Source organism: Canis aureus, chromosome 23 (genome assembly GCF_053574225.1).
Source record: "Canis aureus isolate CA01 chromosome 23, VMU_Caureus_v.1.0, whole genome shotgun sequence".
Lineage (NCBI taxonomy): Eukaryota > Metazoa > Chordata > Mammalia > Carnivora > Canidae > Canis > Canis aureus.
The window spans coordinates 41,366,456-41,390,330 of NC_135633.1; the positions used below are offsets into that span (position 1 = coordinate 41,366,456).

General features: G+C 39.5%; 1 protein-coding gene across 30 annotated transcripts in view; it reads right to left on the bottom strand.

Moving 5' to 3' along the window:
• Window positions 1-478: 478 nt before the first annotated feature.
• Window positions 479-23,875, bottom strand: part of LOC144295044 (tripartite motif-containing protein 77-like) — a 62,122-nt gene continuing 38,725 nt past the window's right edge. For 29 of the 30 annotated variants that reach the window (XM_077867424.1, XM_077867431.1, XM_077867426.1 and 26 more), the window contains 7 exons: window positions 15,566-17,433; window positions 7,663-8,065; window positions 6,647-6,742; window positions 3,627-3,857; window positions 3,182-3,204; window positions 2,209-2,306; window positions 479-1,162 (listed from right to left, as the gene is read on the bottom strand). In XM_077867424.1, the coding sequence (XP_077723550.1) occupies window positions 654-1,162; window positions 2,209-2,306; window positions 3,182-3,204; window positions 3,627-3,857; window positions 6,647-6,742; window positions 7,663-8,061 (1,356 nt within the window). In that variant the 5' untranslated portion in view covers window positions 8,062-8,065; window positions 15,566-17,433 and the 3' untranslated portion in view covers window positions 479-653. Of the gene's footprint in view, window positions 1,163-2,208; window positions 2,307-3,181; window positions 3,205-3,626; window positions 3,858-6,646; window positions 6,743-7,662; window positions 8,066-15,565; window positions 17,434-23,394; window positions 23,616-23,875 lie in introns of those variants that run through there. The other variant, XM_077867432.1, reaches the window with a different exon arrangement.

Here is a 23,875-nt window from a genome sequence, read left to right on the forward strand (position 1 = left end):
TTTTTGACAGTGGTAGAGCATGTCCTTTTCTGTTATCTTGTAACACCTATGAATTTATTCAAACAATCGAATGTTATTATATCCTAACCTGGAAGCTAACTACTTGAAATACATCTGTATATAAGGCTGACATATACCTTCCTCTCCTGTAATAGGTAAACCTGAGGAAAAGGACAATATCAGCTTGTGGACTTCACAAACGCTATAAGGCCTTCTGAGTCCACACAATCAGGAGATCTCAACATATCCAAAAGCTTTAAGAATCATTCCACAAAGAAGAGAAATTTTAAAACCGAACCCTGGGGGAGAAACATGCCTGAGCAGATGGAGAGCAGAGGGAAGAGAATTCCACGTCTGTCAGTGAGAAGAAAACTGTCCTCTTGCTTTAGCCCATGCAGCTGAGTAAACTCACTCAGATATTCTTCACTTCCACCATCTTAGAAGTCAAGTGAAAGGACAAGACATAGAACACAGATGATTGTTTTCTAAGAGATTGTTTTTATTTAAAGAAAATGGAAACAAATGTAAACACTTACAATTATCAAGTCTTTGAAAGAAGTCAATGTATTTGATAAAGGAAGAAGGGAAAGAAAATCAATAGGCATTTCCTCAAGCTACCTTGGGTAAGATGTTCCTGACACTTGCAGTTGAGTTCAGACACATCCCTCATATGAGGGAGCAGAGCATAGAAAAGGTCGGAGAGGACAAGAGAAGGAACAGGAGAGGAAACTGCAAATGAGAGAGCTACTAGCCACATGCACAAAGCTCACTACACCACGCTCATAATCCAGGAACACTCCCACGTGGCCCAGAGGCCTTTGCACATACTGAGGGGACAGTGGGGAGGAGGTAAAGAGACTGCACTGATTGTCCTCTTTGATACAAAAGAGTAGAAAAATTCCTTCTGAGTCAAGCACCATGTCATTCGTCATTGTCCAAGAATCATCACAAAATCCAAGGACCCAGTTTTGACAGTTCCCCACATCCACTTCCCAGTAATGTTGACCACAAGTAAATGTCTGGGCTCCCCATGCCAGAAAATAGTTAGATCTTTTTGTATTATTGACAACATCAGGATGATTGGGACTGACGTGCAAATGTCTCAGATCTTCAAAGAGTGGGACGTGACGGGTGGTTACTTCATTTTCAAAAAAAATGGGCACTGCAGGAGGAAAGAAACACTCACGTTAGCATATGATGTTGATTCGTGATGGACATGGCCTTTATATAGTGTCTGGGTTTCTAGCTTATCCCTGGAAATGAGGGCCAGGGCAGTGAGGAAGCTCTAGAAATCTACTGTAGGTCAATGTCTACTGGACTGTCTTTAAAACAAGCAAATCTCAAAAAATAAATAAATAAATAAAAATAAAACAAGCAAATCTCTAAGCAGAAAAAAATGGAAGAAATATATGAACTTTCTTAATATATATCAAAAAGACAGATATGCTAAGCTCTGTTTTTTTTTCTCTGAAATATTTGCAGTTGAGAGATCTTTAGTAATACAATGTAGCCAGGCCATCTTCTCATAAAATAATAATAGCTCCTAATAACAATAACGCCTACGGAGTGATCACTTTGTCTCCTATTTAACTATTTTTCACCAAAATACAAGGCAAGATAAACTGAAAGAAAAATTCCTATTTTTTCATAAATAGAAGGTTTGTGAGCTAGTGCAACTTTTGAAAGAAAAGAGATAAATCTAGTGAAATAAGTGGTCAGCTGACTGTGGTGTTGTAAGTATTCACTTTATGTGTTTAATACTATTGATTCTATACAAAGTACTTTTGGATTATGTGAATAAAGATTGTGCCATGTAAAGTGATTTGTTATGAAACATTTTTGAAAACAAAAGGAGAGGAAAACTCATCATCTAACTACCAGAATAAACCACAAACCTAAACTTGGAATATACTGAGGGTGCATGAAGATTTATGTGTCATACAACAGTTAACATGGTATCCCGGCACACTGCAGCCTCTCTAGTATCTTTCCTATTGTCTACTTCCAGGTAGCTTGTTACAATCTATTCTATTGGGCTTTTCTTCAGATATTAATTGTTTTGCCACATGCATCATCTTTGTATCAAGGCAAAATAGGCTATTACCTTCCCAGATATGAAATCATAAACTCTGCTTTGGGGAAACATTACCCGCTAGGACACTAGCTGAGGAGAATGTATAACTATACCACCAAAGGATGGTCTCTTACCAAGAAATTGGCTGAGCCTCTCTATCAGCCCAGTGATGGGCCATGAGCTGAGCTGTGCGTCCACGGGTTGAGGCAGGTGCTGCTGTACTGCTTCACTCCTGCAAACAAGAGCAGTTCATTACTGTTTCTGAGCTCAACGTTTTCATGACAGTGATGGCATGTAATCGACATCCTAGGGAAGATGCTTCATTAAAATCCTCATGTTTGGGATCAGAGGTGATGAATGTAACTGCACAAATGAAGGAATGTAGCAAATATCCATTCATTTTCTAAAGAGCAAATGAAACCCAATTCTACTTCCTGACACTTCAACCCTAGCATATAATTTCAGGATCTGGTTCTATCAGCCAAGCATGGGATGATGCAAAATGGCCTGAACTGAGGACATGGAGAGGACACTTTGATTTTTAATCCACACTAGTCACCTCCGAGATGCTCCGTGTTCACATATCACAGCAAGGGGGTGAGGAGCTCAGGTTGGGCAGAGATTCTGCTTCGGAGGACCCAGCTTCAGGAAGTGCCACATCCAGCCCTTCCTGGTGAAGTTGGGAGTCTGCCGCCTGCTAACTGTGGGAGCCCCAAGCCCTAGATGGTCCTCCCCCATGCCTCTTCTCTTTCTCCCCCACTTTAGGCTTCTTGAAAATACCTATTTCTCCCACAGAAGACTAGCGTGGCTTCGGGCCATATCCTTAATGTATTCTTACACTTACTGGCAAGAATTAAAATCAGGACTAGCAGTTGCCTTCATGCCACTGGTGCACAGAACCCTGGCAACTGCATGGGCTTCCACAGACCCCTGTCCAACCCCACCTTACACAAAACAGCAAACGCTTTTCTTCTTTGTGAGATTGGGGAAAATAAATGTATTATGAAACAGGTTTTGTTATCATAATAAATTATGCTCCTATTTCAGCATCAACAGTCTGATCACTAATAAATAATTCTTAAATCTTTTATGTAGAGGCAAACTCACCTTTTTAATGCACTTTCAAAATGCTGTAAAGAGAAGAGGGAGAAAAGAAAGAGTCTTAGTATTCATGACAAGATTCACAGTAGAGATTTCATTAACCTAATCCAAGGGTGAGTAAGCCCGTATTCATGGAAACAGAAAGGGAAAATGAACTTTATAGATGCCCAAATTTCTCAGTTTGGCCAAGTGTTCAGACCAATCCATATGTCTTCAGCTAGCTTCTTGGTTGCTGTGGTCAGTAATTGGACGTATATTACAACTTGAAGAGTGTTTGTAGTTTGCTTTTCCACAGAATTTCACAGACTTTAGCCTGGTCACCAGAAACACTGTGACAGGGAAAACCCTTACCACAGTTTCAGAAAGTACCATTGCACAGTTGTGAGAGAGGGCAAAGAGGTTATGGATGTTATCTAGGCAGCACGGTGACTCTTCTTTCCTCAGTCCTTACCTGGAGCAGCTCCATGTCTGGTTTTTGGCACATTTTCTTGAGGTCCTCATACATTCCTCTTAGCAGTTTCCCCTTTACGTCCATGTTTTCCTCACTTTCTTTGAGTCGTTGAAAAATCTCTTTGCTTTCCCGTTCTATTCCTTCTAAATAACGTCTCTCTTCCTCATAAAGCAAGTGGCACACCTTCTGATACTCAGCATGGATCATCTCCCTCCTCAGACTCACATAACCCTGAAGGGAGAGGCTTAGTTAGATCATAGAGTGGGGCTGATTCTATCTCTGTCATATCACCTACTATTTGTCTTCTGGCATTTAGCCAACTTGGTACATCCCTTGAAAACAGAAACTGGGACATCTTTCTGCCCCCACCCTTTTTCTACTCATTTGTCCTTTTATTGCACAAGAGGTCAAAACCTTGACTTTGAACTCCTTCCCCAAATTCCTACATTTTCCTAATAATAAGCACTTGTGATATAATAATTGGCTTGAATAATATACTAAGAACCTTCATTACTAAATCCATTTAGTCTCTTCTATGCCCAGATGCTTTAGCTGTAGACTCACTCTTTGCTTTAAGAAAATAATAGCAAATATTACTTCCTAGAATAAGAGAAGACCTTCCTAAATGTTTCCTTCCACATCCACAAACTGCATGCATGCAGACCAGAACCTGGTGTGTATGAGTGCAGCTCAACTCTTCCTGGCCAAGACGGTACACTCCCTTTCTTAGCTGACTCTCACACTATCCTCAGAGACAATAGTCAACATACAACCACCTTCTCCTATTAATTCCCCCTTCGCACTTTTTTTCACTTTACCTTTTCCTATTTTCCTCCGAACTGGTAAACATGCTTTATTCACTCACATGGTTTTGACATTAAAACAAAAAACAAAATATATCTGGTTGACCTGATATCTTGGTTTTGTGCTGCCATTTTTACCATCAACAAAATATATTTCTTGGTCATAGGTCAACATTCACTAGACTCGTTTGTGAAACTCTCAGGCTTTCATCATGTGAGTGAATTCTCCTTTCCACTCTTGTTTTAACTAAAGAGATTCTTTATTGAATCCACATGATTTTTTTATACCCATGTTTCTAAGTTTTCTCAGGGTACTTCCCAGGAACTTAAAGGGCCACATTTCTCAAACCAATATTACCTTACCCCAAACCATCTATATCACCTCCATTTCTAACCTAGATTATATTCCAATGCCAATCAACACCTGTCTCTCTCTCTCTCTCTCTCTCTCTCTCTCTTTACCCCTTTAACATGCTACACTCACATAAATCACATTTTCTGACATTTCTTTACTACAAAGACTATCCCTGGAATCCTTCCACTTCTCATTACTTGTGGTCAGTTTGTTCTAGACCTTTTTTCTTAGGGATCCTCAACTCTCCTATTTGCTTCCCTGAATTTCATTTTGAAGTCTTCAAATCAGTATTTTGTCTAAACCACAATCTGAATGAACTTGCCAAAAGAGAAATGTGATAATATCTCTTCTTTGCTTAAGCAACTTCAGAAGATTTTGATTATATTCAGTTTAGTTCAACCTCTTAGCGTATATTAGACAAACCTTCAGTAAAATGACATGTAATTATCTTTGGGCCTTTGTGTTCCACTTGGATCCTTCTCCTCATTATACCAGTCATAATAAATGTCAGTATTTTCAGTGAACTTTTAGTAGATCTTATATGCGCTCAGCATGCTTACTTCAACTGTACTTCTAATACATAGCTCACTCTCGGTTTTTAGCTCTGATTTTAAATGTCTCTACCCTCATTCATTTTCCTTTATTGTCTTCACAATGCAAAAACAAAGGTAAGTGTGGGGGAAATAATCAGTTTAGTTTGAGAGGTGTTTAATTACCTTCCTAAGAAGCTATTTCCCCAATTAGCCATGTACCTTAATTTCTGACCTTATGCAGGTGTCTGCCCAAATGTGATCATCCATAGAGTAAGCTTTTCTGATCATCATATTGAACACTCAATTTTGTCAAAGCTACCTTTGTTATTTATTTTCCTATTGTATTTTTCTCAAAAGCATTTGTCACGATGATGGCTACTCTAAATTTTATATTTTGACTAGTTGAGTGCTTTTCCCAACTACTTCATGAGCTCCTTGAATTAGAGGCAATCTATTGCTTTTGTCTATTTCTATAATGGCTTAGAAAAGTTACTAGACAAAGTAAGTACTGGATATTTCAAGGAAAATATATTGTAAGTTATCTACTTAAGGATATCACCTTTAAATAATGAAAATAATTTTGTTATATCACCTTGTCATTCCCACAGCCCCATTTGGATCCCTTTATTAGTGGTGACAATGTTCTTTAATATTGCTTGCTTGTATGTTTCCATTAGGAATTCTTGAATTAAAAAATATAGCTAAACTTTTTTTTCACCTCTAATTAGTGGTATTCAATCCATATTTTTGAATCCACCAATGATAGATCCACATTTTCAGTCATTGATTTAGGCTGCATTTTCAATTAATGAATGCTACATTACTAGCCATATCTCTCAACATTTCATCTCTTATACATGTGAACCAATATGAACTTTATATGATCATGTTCAGGATTGCACTACTTACTAGACTTCAATCCTCATGTATTTACCTACTTGATATCCTCATGAATTAGCATTTTCAAATTGTCCAATTACTGAAGTAATCAGATAATATCTTTTGCATTTTCAAAGATTTCTTTACCTCTAAGAAACTCTAGGTTTATCTCATCTATTAATTATTGTCTACCTTGATTAAAGTGAATTTTCTATACCTGTTGGATTGGTATGATCTTATCCAGGAATAACTTCCATGAGCTTGTTGTTTTGATTTTAGGAAGAAATCCTAACAAATTTACATACTTCCCTGACATATTTGCCTGATTAGATGGAACCAGTTTGCTGTTGGTTACACACTCATAGAAGACTATGAACATTATGATTTAGCTGAAGTATAATCAGTGAGTATTGGAAGCTGATGCTGAAGAAAACAGAATCCCTTGCTTACCTTCCATGTTCTGACTTTGCTGGTCTCTCTTTTTTGATTTCTCCGATTTTCTTGTGTCTGTTCCCACAGAGATCTCATTTGTTTCAGGAGATTTTGCTACAAAAGAATCATGAATATGAACATTAGAAAAAGTGTTATTGAAAATGTCATAACTTTAGAGATGAAGAGGGAAGGGAATGCAAGATAAATGCATTTGCCATCTCTAGTAATCTAGATACTAGACAGGGCAAAGTGCCAGGGCATGTCATTGTTAAGCCCTATGTCAAATTGGAGGACTTATTTTTTTTTTAATTTATTTATGATAGGCACACAGTGAGAGAGAGAGAGAGGCAGAGACACAGGCAGAGGGAGAAGCAGGCTCCATGCACCGGGAGCCTGACGTGGGATTCGATACCGGATCTCCAGGATCGCGCCCTGGGCCAAAGGCAGGCGCTAAACCGCTGTGCCACCCAGGGATCCCTTGGAGGACTTTTATAACCACAAAGTAAACCTACAGTTGGAAAGGGTGTCTCACTATGTAGGCAACTGGCCCTCAAACTTTATGTCACCAAACCAATTTTCACTAAATGGAAGCTGTCTAACTTTTTGTTGTCTTGTGGTCAGTTTTTGTCTCCTAGTAACCTATTATTTTAACCAAGAGCCAGCGTTTCTAAGTAGACTCCATTAGATTAGGCTTTTTGCAACTGTGGGTATAATGGACAACAACCATGCCTGAAACTAACAGATTAGTCCATCTTGGTCTTGCAAGGAATTGTTGCAGTTCCTACTGTAATCAACATCATCACCACCACCAACTTGAGTTGTAAGACTATAACCATGAAAATGTAAGTGCTGTGGGGGGGAGGGGGGCGGACAACATCTTTTTACAATAGCTTACCCAAGTTTCTAGCACATAATGCCAATTATTATCTGCTCTGTATGACGCATAGATAAATAGAAATTATCTTCACTTTCTTTTCTAATCTTTCACATATCAGATCTCCCAGATTCAAACTTCCCTCTCAGCCATTGCTTACCCGGTATCCCTCAGCAGTCCAACCAATGGAACAATGATTATGGACCACATGCTCCTTAGATGTACAGCAGTGCAGACAGAGCAGGTCTTTTGTAACCTCACAGAAGAAATTCTTTGTTTTCATGTGTATCTCACACATCTGTTCTGCAGAGCTCGGTAAGCAGTAAGGTCTTGCCCATCTGGCAAGGAACACTTGTGTCTTCAAAACAATGTTGGTTTTAAACATTTGATGAGATGTTTCCCTACACACAGGGCAGTAAGGAGGATAAGGGGCTTCCTCCCAGAAGATACAAAGACAAGGCCTACAAAAGCTGTGCCCACAACCTATAGTGACTGGGTCTATGAAATAATTCTCACATATGGAGCAAAATAATTCATCCTGGTCGATGTTGGAATCCATGACTCTGAGGAAAGAAAAATGTAGAGAAAATTAGTTTGTCAATGGTCTTGAAAAAAGTACATATTCAAAACCATTAAAAATACTGAGAGGTGTGAGCATCATTTCCTTCCTGTATGTATGAATTTCCTAGCATATACAGCAAGATAGCTGTTTTCATATAATAGAAAGACATTGCTGAAGAACAGAGCCCTCATGTTCTTCAGCAAGCATAGTGATTTGTTGAACACGGCCTTCCTGGGGTACCTGGGTGGCTCAGTGGTTGAGCATCTGCCTTCGGCTCAGGTCGTGATCCCAGGGTCCTGGGACCAAGTCCTGCATCTGACTCCCCATAGGGAGCCTGCTTGTCCCTCTGCAGAGACATAGGTCTCTGCCTCTCTCTCTCTGTCATCATCAGTAAAAAAAATAGACTTCATATCAGGGTTACAACCCCCTTTAATTTCCCATTTTGTTTATTTATCCCCTCTTCTAAGTGGACCTGAGAATGTAGTACAGATCCAATTGCCAGCCATGGATTGTGAGTCATAGTTCACCAAGTGCAATCATCCTTATCCATCTGCCAGTAATTGGTTATAGGCCACTTGACCTTATACAGCCAATAAGATTTGAAGGAAATACTATTAAGAGGATTTTGTGAAATGTTTCTTGGATCCTGAAAAGAAACATTAGGAAGAGTCAACTGATCATATTACTCTGGAATTTGGGGGGAACATGTGTTGAATGTGATGCATGGGGCTGTTATTTTGTGACCACAATGTGCACTTGCCTAGAGACCAAAAAATAGACCCTGAGTGTGACAGAGAAATGGAAGAGCTGGGCATTTAACCATGTTACCAAGGCGTTAATTAAGCAACTCTTGGACTGACAATCAATACATGTAAGAGAAATTGAGGAAATATTAAAATTCTTTTACAATCATCATAAGTAAACATATTTTCTGGCAATAATCATCAATGGATATGAAAGTCATTGGCTAAAACCGTATTACTCCAAAAATTGTTAATAAACTCCTACTTTATTACCAATTAATATATGAAATTATACTTAAATTTTTAAAGAATACATTATTTTAGTTACCATGAGTTATAAAGTCGGCTTTAAGATAATTCTTTGAAAAAAGGGTAACAATGAGGTGATGATGCCTACAGATATTTTACAAATAGCACTTTGGTGAGATGGGGTTTATGGCCTTCTCTTTGATGGACATACCATTTCAGTGATATGGAACATAGGGTCTTCTACTCAAACCTGCCCATTATGAGGAGATAGTTTGATGGACAAGAGAAAGGTTAAATTAGCTTGTGTAGAATGGGCTAAACCCTGGCCAAGAATTCATTATGAATATAGTCATTTCTAGATTGAAAACTTTAATGAGATTGATAATATGAAAATGATCATAGTAGGGGCACTTGGGTGCTTCAGTCACTTTAGCAATGTGCCTTCAGCTCAGGTTATGATCCCAGAGTTCTGGGATCTCTTCCCGCATCTGGCTCCCTGCTCAGTGGGGAGTCTGCCTCTCTCTCTCTCTCTCTCTCTCTCTTTCCCTCTCTCCCTCCCTCCCCCCTCTCTCTCTGCCATCCCCCTGCCACAACTCGTGCTCTCTCATTCTCTATTAAATAAATAAAATATCTTTTAAAAATGATAATAGTAGAAGCTATACTATTTTCTAATTTTAAGTATGGACTGATTCCTCTTATCTGGATTACCTGTCCTAGTCTCCTCAGCAATGCTAGTGACATATGTTGTATTTCTACCAACACTTTATAATGAGGAAACTTAACATAGTGTGAATAAAATAAGTTACTTGTCTAAAAATCACACATTGAATAAATGATTGATCCTGTGCACAAATATAGATCTTACTGACAAAAAAAGAAAGAAAACAAAATGAAATTCAAAACTAAAATTAGAGTCCATGATTAACATTAAACCAAGCAACGTGTACTGATCTCTGAACTGCACTGATAAACTAATCTATTATAAGATATCATGGTAAAAAAAAAAAAAAAGACCATATTCTGGTACTCAATAGATCAGAGTTTGAAGGATGATATAAAATGAGGTGTTTTTTTAAAGGTAATTGTTGTCATGAAAATATATAATATGCCTTGAAAAAGACAAGTGAGAATCATTTGATAGTTTACATTTCATAACATGACCATGATAAAAGTATACACACTCAAAGTACACAACCAAATTTACTCATCTTGATGGCTAGCATATTTCTTTGAGAAGATCCTCTCCTCACTCTCTATTTTTAATACAAAAAGTTGATCTATTTTAAATTAAATGAAGTATAGGTTGTTCAGATCTACTAACTTCATTTTGAAAATTTCAAGGCAATTCAATATCTCCTCTGAACACTGAAACATTTAAAAAGTTAATGATTTAAAAGACACTAGTAATATACTCATAATTCAGATTCATTTCTAGGATTCCAGTTCTCTATGAAATGATATATACTTCAAGTCAAAATGGCGTCAGCAGTAAATGACAACTGTGTTTTAAAATATGTATTTTTACTTGACTTGTGATGGGGTTACATCTGAATAAATCCATTGTCATTTGAAAATATCATAGGTTGAAATCACATTCAATATGACCAACCTACTGAACATCGTAGCTTAGCTTAGCCTAGTCTACCTTAAAAGTGCTCAGAACACTTAACATCTACAATATGGTGAAATCCTCTAACAGAAAGTTCATTGTACAACAAAGTGTTGAATATCTCATGTAATGTATTGAGAACACTGTAATGAAGGTGAGAAACAGAATGGTTGCATGGGTAGAGATGGTTGTAAGTGCATCAGTGACTGACTGGGAAGGGAGGCTGCTTCTCCTGCTGCCCAGCATCACCAGAGTGTCTTAGGGCATATTGCTGGCTCAGGAAAAAACAAAACACACAACTGAAGTTCAGTTCCTACTGAATGTGAATCCTTTCCTCATCACTGTAAAGTCAAAAATCACTACGTCCCACCATCTTAAAGTGGGGACTATCCACAAATTGATTTCACTGAACTAAAAAGGGCCCTTATGTTCATGTTCCCTGGATGCAGAGAGCCTTCCTCTATCAGAACTTCCTTATATGGAAATGTATCAGTTTTCCATATGTCTTTCCAGCTCCTAAACACTTGACACTCTACCTCTGAAAACTGAAATCCAGGTCTGAAACGGAAAACTGAAGAGACATTTTAAATAGTCAACCTAACAAAGAGTTTCTGGAATAGTTGAGCATATTGAACAGAACTAGCATTCTATATAGACCCGTTATACAAACATGTACTTAAATATGTACATACAGTTGGCACAACACAAATAGAGTGGTAGGCATGGATAGATGAATTACTATCTATGGAAAACTAATACAATTAGCATATATTTGTTGCATTGCCCACAGCACTGCATGCTATCTCGTGGCAAATGCTTTCTGCACCTCACGATTCTATATGAACATCAAAATACACAAAAATGACAGAGGAAAAAGAAACAATCCTAGTAACTCATTTAATAAATACAAAGAGAAGAGATTGCATCTACCTATGGGGGTAAAATTTAAATTTAGAACTAATGAAATCATTCCCACTCAAATTCTTTGGGAGCAACCTAAACAAACAGACATATGGATTACATTTCCTATTTTCAAGAGAAAATAGCAGGAGTTGCTTTCATGAGTATGGAGTACTCATCTGTGGAAACTGTTAATGGAGTTTCCCGTTCTTTATCAGTAAGTGATTCTGTTGAAGTCAGTTGAAGGAGTAGGTACTCACCTTTCAACAGCAGCAAATTTCTAAAGTCTCCCCAGCCCGGCCAACTCCAAACACAAGGATTCTGGAGAGGAATGAACTTGGCTCTTTGCCTGATGCTTTATAGTCCCTGAAGACCACACCCATTTTCCCAAAGTGATTAAGTTATCAATCCTTGGGAAAGGTGTTGGGCACATGATTAGATTTTTGCAGAGTGGAAGACACACCCTGTTGTGGATGACTCATTGGAAACCATCTTAAACCCACTTAATCAATCTGCCACATCCGGGCACTACTGAGAAGCCATGCCTTGAGTTAACCTATGTGACCCATGGATCTGTTGTTTTTGAAATAAATATAAAATGTAAACTTCTTATATGTTTTTAAAAAATCATATTATAATCCTAATTGCATCAACCGATTACTATGTACCAGGCTGAAAGCTCTCCACAGTTCATTTATCAGCCCAGTGTAGCCAAGCCCCTGCCTGATAATACCGCCTCCTGCTCTGGCAGAAGTATCCTACTGTTTCTATGGATCTTGTCCACCTCAACTGAACTAAAATTCTCTAAAATTTTATATTTTTCAGTGAGCCCTCCACACAATTCTTCCCCTTTAGTTTTTCTGTTCTTTTCTTTTTGAAAACATACAACACTTTGCTCCTTTGGTCTAAAGCTGAACACAAAATAGCTTTTGCTGGTCTTTCTCTAAGACTCTGCCCCTTTTCTCATTACCCCGTATCCCCTCTCATACCCTTTCCTTTTATTCTTCAATACATACACATAATCGAAAGATTTGTGATATTTTGTGGATTTAGTGATCACATGGTTGATGTACTGCATGACTAATTCCTAGAAAGCATCATAAACATTTTTGTAAAAGAAATATCATATTTCCTGTTAAGTTTAGGGCAACTATCTCTTAAAGTATTCCTCATCGTGGTGAGGCTAGCATCCTGCTCCATCTCTTCAAAACATTTTCAAATTTAGTCAACAATGGATCATGGTACTTAGCCTAGAAAGAAAAGCTTAAAACACTATTTCCACTACTACAAATGATTGACCATCATAAGTCTGCCTTACTAATGTAACACCATGTTCATTAAAAAATGAACTACAGGGCAGCCCGGGTGGCTCAGAGGTTTAGCACCGCCTTCGGCCTGGGGCGTGACCCTGGAGACCCGGGATTGAGTCCCACGCCTGCTTCTCCCTCTGCCTGTGACTCTGCCTCTCTCCCAGGGTTTACTATCCTGTGCTGCCTATTGTCTAAGTTCTGAAAGCTATATCTTTCTATCTTTATACTATTCTAATATTGGAAGGCTTATATACTAAAATTTCAATTTCATTAATGATATCAAATGTATCCAGTGTTATCTTCAGTGAGCTTTGTATTGTGTCTCTTTTAACAGAATTGTCCATTTCATCTAAACTCTTGAGTGCTTCTAATGTTATCTTCTCTTCATTAAATGTGCTTCTAATATTCTCTTCATTAAAATATCTGTTGATCTCTCCCTCTTTGAATATAGCTATTTTAGTGTCCTCTCTCTCTCTCTCCTCCCTATTTTTTCCTCTGTGTGTGTGTGTGCTCAGAGCAGCTAGGTTTAAGAATCAATAACTCCCTTTGATTTTTACTGTGTATTTATTTTCCTGAGTGAATTATGTAAGCCAGACTTTGGCAGTGGTGGTGGAGTGGGGCTAGGGTTTTGGCTGAGTTTCTGGAGACCAGCTTCTAGGCACATGTAGTGTTGTGAGCAGTTGGTCCCACTACAAGGTGTGTGTGTGTGTCTGTGTGTGTGTGTGTGTGATCAGTACATTCAATATATCCTTTCATTAGGAAGTACTTGGTGGGAAGAGAAGCCTCTTATGGGTCATCACTGAACACCAGATCCTACACAGGGGAGGAAGAAGCATAGAGTTGTGGCCTTTTTAGAGTAAAAGGGTCAAATGTCAGGCCTTTTAAGAAGAGATCAGGAAGCTCCAAGATCATCACACAAAGGTCCATCACTACCTTGTCTCATCTAGTATCCTCACGTGTGAGATCCTCCCACACAGGGACTACTGAACCCTTGTGCAAAGTCAGCCTCCCTTTCCCTTGTCCAGGGCATGAGGAGCTTCCAAATCAGATCTGTCAAGAGGTACTGCCCAGTACCTTTGGGTAAGAGGTCTCTGATTCCTTTGAGTGCTGTCCAATCCTAAGGATTCCTGGGCACTGTCCAACGTGGGAGAATCCTGCTCTGTACCCCAAGTGCCTGGACCAGATCCCCTAATGTGAGTTCATTTTGGAAACAAGTGCAACCTATGCTTTCAAAACTGTCAAAGGGCCAGCCATCTTGTGTCTCCACTGTCACTGCCAGACACGTGGCAGGGTAGGGACACTGGATTTGACACAGAACCAAGCACAGCGCTTGGCTAAAATGGATGGCCTGGGCTTCAGAAAGGGAGCTTACATGGTCTCGTGTGATTAGAGGATGCAGAATTTAGAGCTGCTGAGGACAGAACAGGAGGAAAAATGCACTTTTAAAATATGTAATAGCAAGATATGGTGGAAACTGCAAGAGACTCCTAGTCTTCCTGCTGTAGCTTTTAGAATTGTCGGAGAGCCACAGTTGAGTTGCCAAGAGCTCTGCACCTGTCCTGCACATCTGCAGTGCCTTTGATGTCCTGAGTGGGGGGGTGGCTCCCTGTAATGCAAGCACTGGCACAACAGGCATCCTGGTCTACAGGTTCTGGCACTGTCACCCTCTGGTCTCCTACTCACCCTGTTACCTTCAGGTGACCTTGTGGGAAGATTGGACCCAGCGTACCCAAACCTGCCTAGATACACCTCCGTACCCCCCTCCTGCCCCAACAGTCTCCTATAACGTTCCCCCCTCCTCCTGTCAGTTTCTCTTTGCTCAGCCAGGAGAGTTGCCCTGTCTTATTACTATAATTTAATATATTAGTATTTTCAATGCTCATCCGATGCCAGTGATTGTCATTTTAATTTTCTGTCTCTATGAGTGAGGTTGAGAATATCTTCCCATTTATTGCTTTCTTCCCTTTCTCTGAAGTAACAGTTTCAGGTGATTTTCATAGTGGAAAGGCCATCTCAGGTTTTCTTCCAGGTGGAAGTACTCTTTCATATTTTGGAGATTCACCCTTTATTGGTTTTATCCCTCACTTCCATTAGGGTGTCTTTTGAAAACAATATTCTTAAAATTTTTGCAGTTCAATTGATCAGTAGTTAACCTTATTTAAAATGTGTTTTTTCTTTCTTCACCAGGAAATCCATCTCTAACACAGAATCAAAAAGATATTTTCCTATATTCACTTCTTTTAAAATGATGAATTTGCTTTTTCATCTTGAATGTACCTGGAATTAATTTTTGTAAACTCTCGTAGCATATTCACTGGAAAGTTTCTCTTTGGTAATCCAATGGCAATGCCTGCCCATTCAGTCAACAGTCAGGTAAACCATTCATCAAGTGAGTCTTAGGCCGTCTGGTTTCTGTGGGTATTTTGTTCTTCCCTGTACCAATGCCCCACCTCTTAATTGTTAGGGTCATGAGACCATTACCTCTGACACTGATACCTTAGAATGCCTATTGATGTCTTGTTCCAAAAAAGAACACTGCTCTAATATTGCCAACATCCAAATTTGGTATAAAATTTATATGTATGTAAAATTTATATGCATAAAGATCCACCACATATTTGCATGTAATACATTGCAATCTTCTCATCACATATTTCCAGCATTTGAAGTATACCCAAAAACCATCATACCTGGAACACCTGGGTGGCTCAGCGGTTGAGCATCTGCCTTTGGCTCAGGGCATGATCATGGAGTCCCAGGATCCAGTCTCGCCTCGGGCTTCTTGCGTGGAGCCTGCTTCTCCTTCTGTCTATATCTCTGCCTCTCTCTCCCTCTCTCTCTCTCTCTGTCTCTGTGTGTGTGTGTGTGTGTGTGTCTGTCATGAATAAATAAATAATCTCTTTAAAAAATTTGATTGCAATATCTTTTTTGAAGTATCTTCAAAAAAGTAAATTAAATTCACTTTTTCAACTACCTACATTAGGTGGATTTTTTTGTTTTGTTTTGTTTTGTTTTTACTATTATGTGGTCTGAATTTTCTGAGAAAAAAAAGGGGTTTTTAAGAAATCAAGAATTCAAGAAAAGTGACTATCCAAATTTTATTTTTGAGGTTCTCAACACTGTCTCTAATATCTCAATTTCCACTCTTATATTTCTTTCATTAAAGACTATTTAATAAATACTAATGAATCAAATTGTGCCTATGAAACTCTAGCTCTCAGGTGAAGGAGAGTTATGTAGACTTTGTATCTGTAAACCAACTTAATTAAGTATTTCTCAAAGCTGAACATTCATCTGAATGACCTGGAAAAACTGATAAACCATGGATTTCAACCCCAACCCCCATGCGATATTTTTGTTTCCATAGGTCATGGGTTTGGGCCAAGAACTGGATTTGAAATAAGGCTCAGGTAATTATGATGCTGGGGGAGCTGAATGAAACTTTGAGAACCATGTGCATATTCTTCATTCCCTATGATCCTCAACATTGTCTCTCCCCATTGCTTTATCTGTGCCATTTTCAATAGCTGATAGAATTTCTGCTACTTGCTATTCTCAATTATTAATGAGGAATGTGTGGAACCATATATACTTCAAAACTATCTTCCTTTCAGAAATGGAATTTGGGAAAGAGCGTAGATAATTTGTAATACTTTAGCAAAGATTATTGGGTAGCATACTGTAATCAAACCCTATTGCCAATAAGACAATCATCTTACCCTTTTATTAATTGATTCATGCATCAATTATTTGTTCAGGGCACATTCTCTCCTAGACACTCTGTTATCTGCTGGTGATATGTCAGTGAACATTTTATCTCTTGCAATTCACATTATTGTAAAAGAAATGACCACATATTTGGAGTTCATGTTCATAGGCCTAGCTTGGTCCTGAGGTCAGTGGAGATTTCCCTGGAAAACAGATGTTTTTTTCTTCTGGCGGTGAATTTATAGGTAGGATACACTAGATGAAGAGGTGGGAGAAGGTTTCAGATTGACATGGGCATTGTAGATAACCAAGTCTGTCTGTGATGGGCAAACTCTGTGTCCTACACCAGACCATTAAGTTTAAATCACACATTTGTGTATTTCTGTAACTCCAGCATACTCCAACCAGGCGAGTAACCATAGCACGTATTCTAGATAAATGGGCCACAAGAGATCATTTAATTTTAGAAGATGGAACATACCAACTGACCCAGAGATTTCTTTACTGACAAACACTGAGAAAGTGGATAAGGGATTGTAACAATTACCCGCCTCCTGGAAACACAGAAGAAACATATCCTTAGATTCTATCAGTGTCATTCTTCCTTATTTAAGAATCCTTATACAGACTCCTAGAGCCCACTCCCAAGAGTTACCCACATCCACCTCCCAATACTGTTTTCTAGAGGTGAAGTCATCACCAATAATATGTTTTGATCTTCTCCACACAGCAAAATAGTTAGATCTTTCTGAATTCAAAGATGCATCTAGACAGTCATGTCTACATCTCAAACTTCTCACAGTCAGTCTGATATCATGATTGGTTATTTCTTTATCGCAGGAAATCTCCACTGTGGAAAGAAAAAGAATATTCCAGTTAAAATCAGTTTTAAAATTCCTGGACAATTTCTGAATTGACTTAATATCTGAAATGATACAAACTATCTTGTCACTTCAAAATTGCAGAAAGGAAACATTCAGGGTTTTTGTTCTTCTGAAATATTTCTTCTCTTAGCACAAAATATGATTTTCTAAGAGCTTTTGCTTCCAAAAATGCCCAGAACCAAGTGACTCCACTTTGTAGCTAGAAGGAAAATTCTAAGAGCAATTCTTGACGGAGTCAGAGGAAAATACTAAGCAATTCCCTGTGCTTGTCAAAGGTATAAATATGTGTCTATTACTAAAATGCCCCCTCCCCCATAATTCAAACAAAGACATTTTTCCCTTTGCATGTTCTCCTATGAATAGATCTAGATGAGTAACAACAGAAGATTGTTTATCTTGCTTGATGGTGAAGTCATAAGTTATTCTGATATATAAAAGTGCATCATGTTTTGGAATCGAGTAAACTGGGTCAGTTACTACTGAGATAGGTCTCAATTTTTTAAAGATTTATTTATTTATTTTAGAGAGAGAGTCTGGGGAGCAGAGGCAGCAGGGGAGAAGGAGAGACAGTCTAAGCAGATTCTGAACTGAGCACAGAGCCCCACACCTGGCTGAGTCTCACACCACCGAGGTCACTATCTGGACAGAATCCAAGAGCAAGATGCTTAACCAATTTGGCCACCCAAGTGCCCTGAGACAGGTCTCAAATTTTGATCACCTATATCCCTAACTTTAACACTCCCAAATTTTACTTGCAAACTTACATTTTTATACCGTAAAAGTGTTAATAAGTGCATCAAATCTGATTAAGTCAGTATCAGTTTTGTTTAATCAGTTGATAGTTGGGACACTACTATGGGTAGTTCAATCCATTAAGAGTCTGCCTTTGGCTCAGGTCATGATCCTGAATCCTGGGATCAGGCCCTACACTGGGCTCCCTACTCAGGAGGGAGCGATTCTCCCTATCTTCCCTGCTCATGCTCTCTCTCACTATCTCTGTCTCTCAAATAAATAAAAATCATTTTAAAAAAGGAAAATAATTTAAAATAAAATCAGTTGACAGTAAAAATAATAAAATGGATAAAGAAAATTAAGATAGGTCCAAAAAACAAGCTGTTATAGATGGCAAGCATGAATGTATATTTATATACACACTTAAGATTTTTTTGTATTTTTTGGTCTTAATGTTTGGGGACTATTTATGTCCCTTCATAAAGAGTAGATCTTTGAGATAAGGCAAGAATATTTTAAAGGAAAGTATTCCTTTCCCAAAAAACAGTGGTGAGGGCTTGCCACGTAGTTCAGCAATTCATTCCAGAATCCAGAAAGATTTCTGCCATGTGCAAACTAGACATCTACATAAAAAGAGACTATCTCCTCTACTTTGAAAGTTAGTCCAGTAACAAGATGCCTCAGCCACAGAGGCAGAGACTATAAGAATTCCATAATCTTAAGCATGTTGATAAAAATATTTTATTTTAATATGATTAAAGTTTTTGCAGGCAAGTTTGAAAGCAATTCTCATAACCAAATATATATCAGGCAACTAAAACCTAACCACCACAGTGGCTGGTCATACATATGATCCAATAGTGATCACCACATTAATTACCTTCTAGTTAAATCCATGCTCGCTTGGGATATGCATAGGTTCCAGTTGCTAAATATATTTCATTTTTTCTTTTTTGCATTTTACTTACAAAAGTAAGTAAAAATTTCTATAAGATAACTTTGTTGGTTGCCTAGCCAACAGGCATACGCCTTTCTGACCCACTTCTTGTACAAAACAACCTTAATTTTGTTGGGGTGTTAATTTCCTCCAAAAAGCTTGGACTTCAGGAGTTTGATTCAGTGTGTGGCTGCATAGGTAAGTCATGATTGGTCTGAAGAATCAATTAGTAATGTGACTAGCCAGTGATTGCTTTAACAAAGGGCAGTTCACTAAGCATCTCTACTTTTATTATTTAAGTGTCAAAACCATCCCATTATGATTTCTTGTCCAAAATCACTCTGGTACTAAATGCTGGAGGCAGAACTCCCACCTCTGACTCAATTAAAATCAGCAAGCTATTACTCTCCAAGATACTACAAGAGGGAAAAAAAATAACATTTTGACTTCTAGGCAACTATCATAATTCAACCAACAAGCATTTTCTGTTAAGTTCACAGTTGCAGGAAGAATCTGTCAGTTTGAGGATATAAAACAGCTTGTTGGTTAGTAAAACAACATCCCTATAAGAGGTAATAAAAAATTAAGGGGGAGGGTTCCTGGGTGGCTCAGTCAGTTAAGCATCTGCTTTAGGCCCAGGTCATGATCCCGTGGTCCTGAGATCTAGTTGGGCACTGGGCTCCTTGCTCAGCTGGGAAGCCTACTTCTCCCTCTCCCTTTACCCCTCCCTACACTTGTGCTCAGGCACTCTCATCTCTCCCTCTTTCTCTCAAATAAATAAATAAACTGTGAAAAAAAAGAGATAATACATTTTTTTAAAAATTGATTAAATGAAGACATTAATATAATGCCACAGATCTGTATGTCTCCTGTCCCTCATACATGATCCTGAAAAAAGCCTTAATTACAAAATGTTGATTAAAATGCACAAAAACGTTCACACATAAGCCATAGTCATGAAACTAAAATTTCTTCTTTGATGTTCGTATCTCAAACAGAATTCATCACTGAAACCAATTTCTGAATATATGAGAGTTAATAGGATTAAACTTTGTAAAATTGGACCAGATTTCAACAAGAATCCTCTCACGTGACTATACTAAGCTTTTTAATTTGCCCTTCTATCTTTACTACAGACACACCTACATTTAAAAACAATCATTAAGGAAGGAGAGTAGCAGTATGTTCTCAGTCCTTGGGAACTATTATCATCATTCTTTTTCATAGTGAAAAGATATAACGATCATAGAATAACAATCAGCACCAGAAAACATATCATGTTTTTAAATTTTACTTTATATGAAACAACTCATTGCTAGACTAATGAAAGCACTAACCCTCTAATTTCTGCCTTTGCTGCACAGTTAACAGTGTCATTTTCTGCAAGCCCATTTACTATTGCTATCTCTAACTTTTTGTCAGGAAACTGAGGTTTCAGAAATAATTGCCAACATTGAAATATGAGGTCTTTTTCAAATCATTCAATGCATTATCTACTTAGAAAAAGCTAAATTATTAAAAAATATAATGATCATTGCCCATGATATCTTGGTAGCCAATTTGACTTTGATCCAATTGCTTTCACCAAATCATCTGGCTTTTTTGTTCTTTTTTTTTTTTTTCATATCCCATCTCCATTACAAAATTGAATAGAATCATTCACTGTTTCTTAAAGATTATATTTATTTGTTTGACAGGGAGAGAGAGAGAGCAGGCGAGAGCACAAGCAGGGAGGAGGAGAGGGAAAGGGAAAAGCAGACTCCCAATGAGCAGGGAGCCCATCTCGGGCTGGATTCCAGAATGCTGAGATCATGACCTGAGCCTAAGGCAGAAGCTTAGTGACTGGGACACCCAGGCCCCAATCACATTTTGATCTCAAATGTCACCTTAAACTCTGAGGACTAAGGAGAAATTGAGCAGGATTGAAAGGATTTAGGTGGCCATGCTGAAGATGAGAAAATATCAGATGCTACAGCATGGGAAAGCACTGAAATTAACACCAAAGGGAAGGACCTACATTCAAACACCATATTGAAATATAGTCAGATGTGCAAGTGGGAATGGGAAAAGAATGTGGGGACCCAGAAACCCAGACAAAAATTTTCCATATGCATATTGTTTAAAAAGAATTCCAAGGATGAATGAAAAACAGGAGGGTAATTTCATTAGATTGTCTTTGGAGAATGAGAAAGGGGTTATTCTAGTCAAGGCCAGAAAGGTACATCCTCCCCTGGTCCTGCCTACTCCAGACCTAATCTGGGTGGAGCTTCAGGATCCAGTGTAAAGGCTTTGCAAAGGCAAAATAAGTTTGTTTAGCGGAGGCTTTTGAATTGGCTGGACTGTGGGAACTCAGAAAGCCTCAGCTGCCTTCTAGTACAGAGTCCAGAGCACACAGAACTGACCCAACTGGTTGGGTTTTCCTATAGGCATTGAGGAGACCAATTACACATTCACCAGGTGAGCATACACTTTTAAGTAAATAATTCTGACTTTTTTCTTGGCAAAATTAATTAACTGTCAGCAGGCTTAAGACTTTCCCAAGCAAATGTATTATACCAAGGTACCAAAAATCCTGTAAGTTCCTCCAGTTTACTCTATTGAATTTTCATCTGTCCTTGTTTTGACATTTATAAATTTATATATTTGTGTCCTTTATATTATGTTCCTTGTGTATGAAAATTGGGATATCTAGAGGGAATGTAGATGTCACGTAGTTTTAGATTTGGTTTGGTCCTAAAACTGAAGGAAAGCCTCGTGTGGTTTTGGTCAAAGGCACTGAGGCTTCAAGATGAGGATCAGTTACCCAGAGGAAATCATAAATGTCCTCATATTCTCACTTGATCTTTGACATTTGAAGAGAGAAGTAGTTTAGTTCATCAGAAGGCATTCGTCCCATTGCACTGGGTCCCAGTGAATGCAAACAAATCAGGAACTTACCACAGGCTCGGGTCTCACTCATAAACAGACCACAGTGTGGCATAGACCTGGAGAAGCTCCCAGGCTTGTCTCACTACTTCCACCCTCAGCCGTGGACCTCTGACCTGCACTTGGAAGGTAGCCACAAGCAAGGCACCAGAGAGCAATGGGCCTTTCCCTTCCATTCATTTTGCATTTATTTTCTTTTTCCATTCTCCTGCCCTAGAACTTCTTTTTTTTTTTTTTTAAAGATTTTATTTTATTATTTGACAGAGACAGAGAGAGAGAGCACAAGCAGGGGAGTGGTGGGCAAAGGAAAAGGGAGAAACAGGCTTCCCGCTGAGCCAGTAATCTGACTCAGGGCTAGATCCCAGGAACCAGGGATCATGACCTGAGCCAAAGGCACACACAGACTCAACTGAGCCAAGCACGCCCCCCACCTAGGACTTATATCTTAACTTGAGCCTCTTGAAACAGTGGCCACTTGTTGGTCTTGCTCAGTGCCAGGCTCTGGTGAGAAGGCAGGCTCGGGTTAGGAAGACAATTTTGAAAAACGCGAAGGGAGTATATGAAACGTAGACATGGGGGGATGCCTGGGTGGCTCAGTCAGTTCGGCGTCCCCACTCTTCGTTTTAGCCCAGGTCATGATCTCAGGATCTCAGGATCCTGAGCCCTATCTCAGTCTCCTCACTCAGCAGGGAGCCTGCTTGAAAGAGTCTCTACCTCTGCCCCTCCCCCCCCCTCTCTCTCTCTCTCTCCTCTCAAGTAAATAAATAAGTCTTTAAAAATGTAAACATAAATTTCAACTCAGAAGTAGCCAATTTTCTATCTGCATTAAGGGCGGTTAAATTCTTCAAGTGGGTTGTGATTTTCTCATGCATTTCTTTTTTCTCCTCAGAAAGCAGAGCTCTGCACAACTTCCCAAAACAACTCACGTGCGGAGTCTGAAGAGTGACGAAGTCTGACTCCTGCTGAGGTGTCTCAACTGCTAGAACTGTAAGGGGCCAAAGGCCTAGAAATCCTAGAAATGCCATCGCCTGGAGGCCAGATCACTGGTGCAAAGCAGATATTGTGAAGTTGCTGGAACGCGTGGAGACCAACCTTCCGTCCAACGACAGCCACACATTCAAAGCAACCCAGTCACAGGTGGACTGGGGAAAAGTGGCTTTTGAAGATTATTCTGGAGAAACGTGCAAACTCAAATGGTTACACATTTCTTAGCACATGAGAAAATTTCGCACATTGACCGAGTTAGTGCCGGAAGCTGGGAAGGTGCTGAAAGACCTGCAGAAGCACAAGCCACAAGAAACCCCCAGACTTGCCCAGACGCCCTGGGGCTCACCTTGGCTTCCTCAGGGAGGCGCGGCCCAGGAGCCCCAACAGTATCCAAGCTGAGGAACCAGGAGCTGACCAGGCGCCTGTCTGAGCAATACAGGGAGCTCCCGGAGCAGATAAGGCTCAAATAAGTGCAAGATTTCCCGAAGGAGAAAGGGCAGTTTGAGGAGAAACTGGCTCGGCTCCAGGCAGAGCACCCGCCCTCTTCCGGGCTCTAAGCAATTGGACGTAACCGGGAGGAGCCCACACAAAGCGGGAAGGAAGTTTCAGAGGCGTGTGCAGGACGTGAAGTCTCCCCCGGAAAACTCTTCTTCCCGGAGGGTGGGATTCCACGGGGGGCCCAAGAGGCCCCCATGAAGGGATATGAGAAGCCCCCGGGACTCGCGGGGGGCGGGGAGAGCAGGTGCGGCCTGCGGAGCGCTCGGGGGAGCCCGGCGGCCGCAGCCGGTCCCCAGCCCCGGGAGGAGCTGCACGAGCAGCGCCGAGGA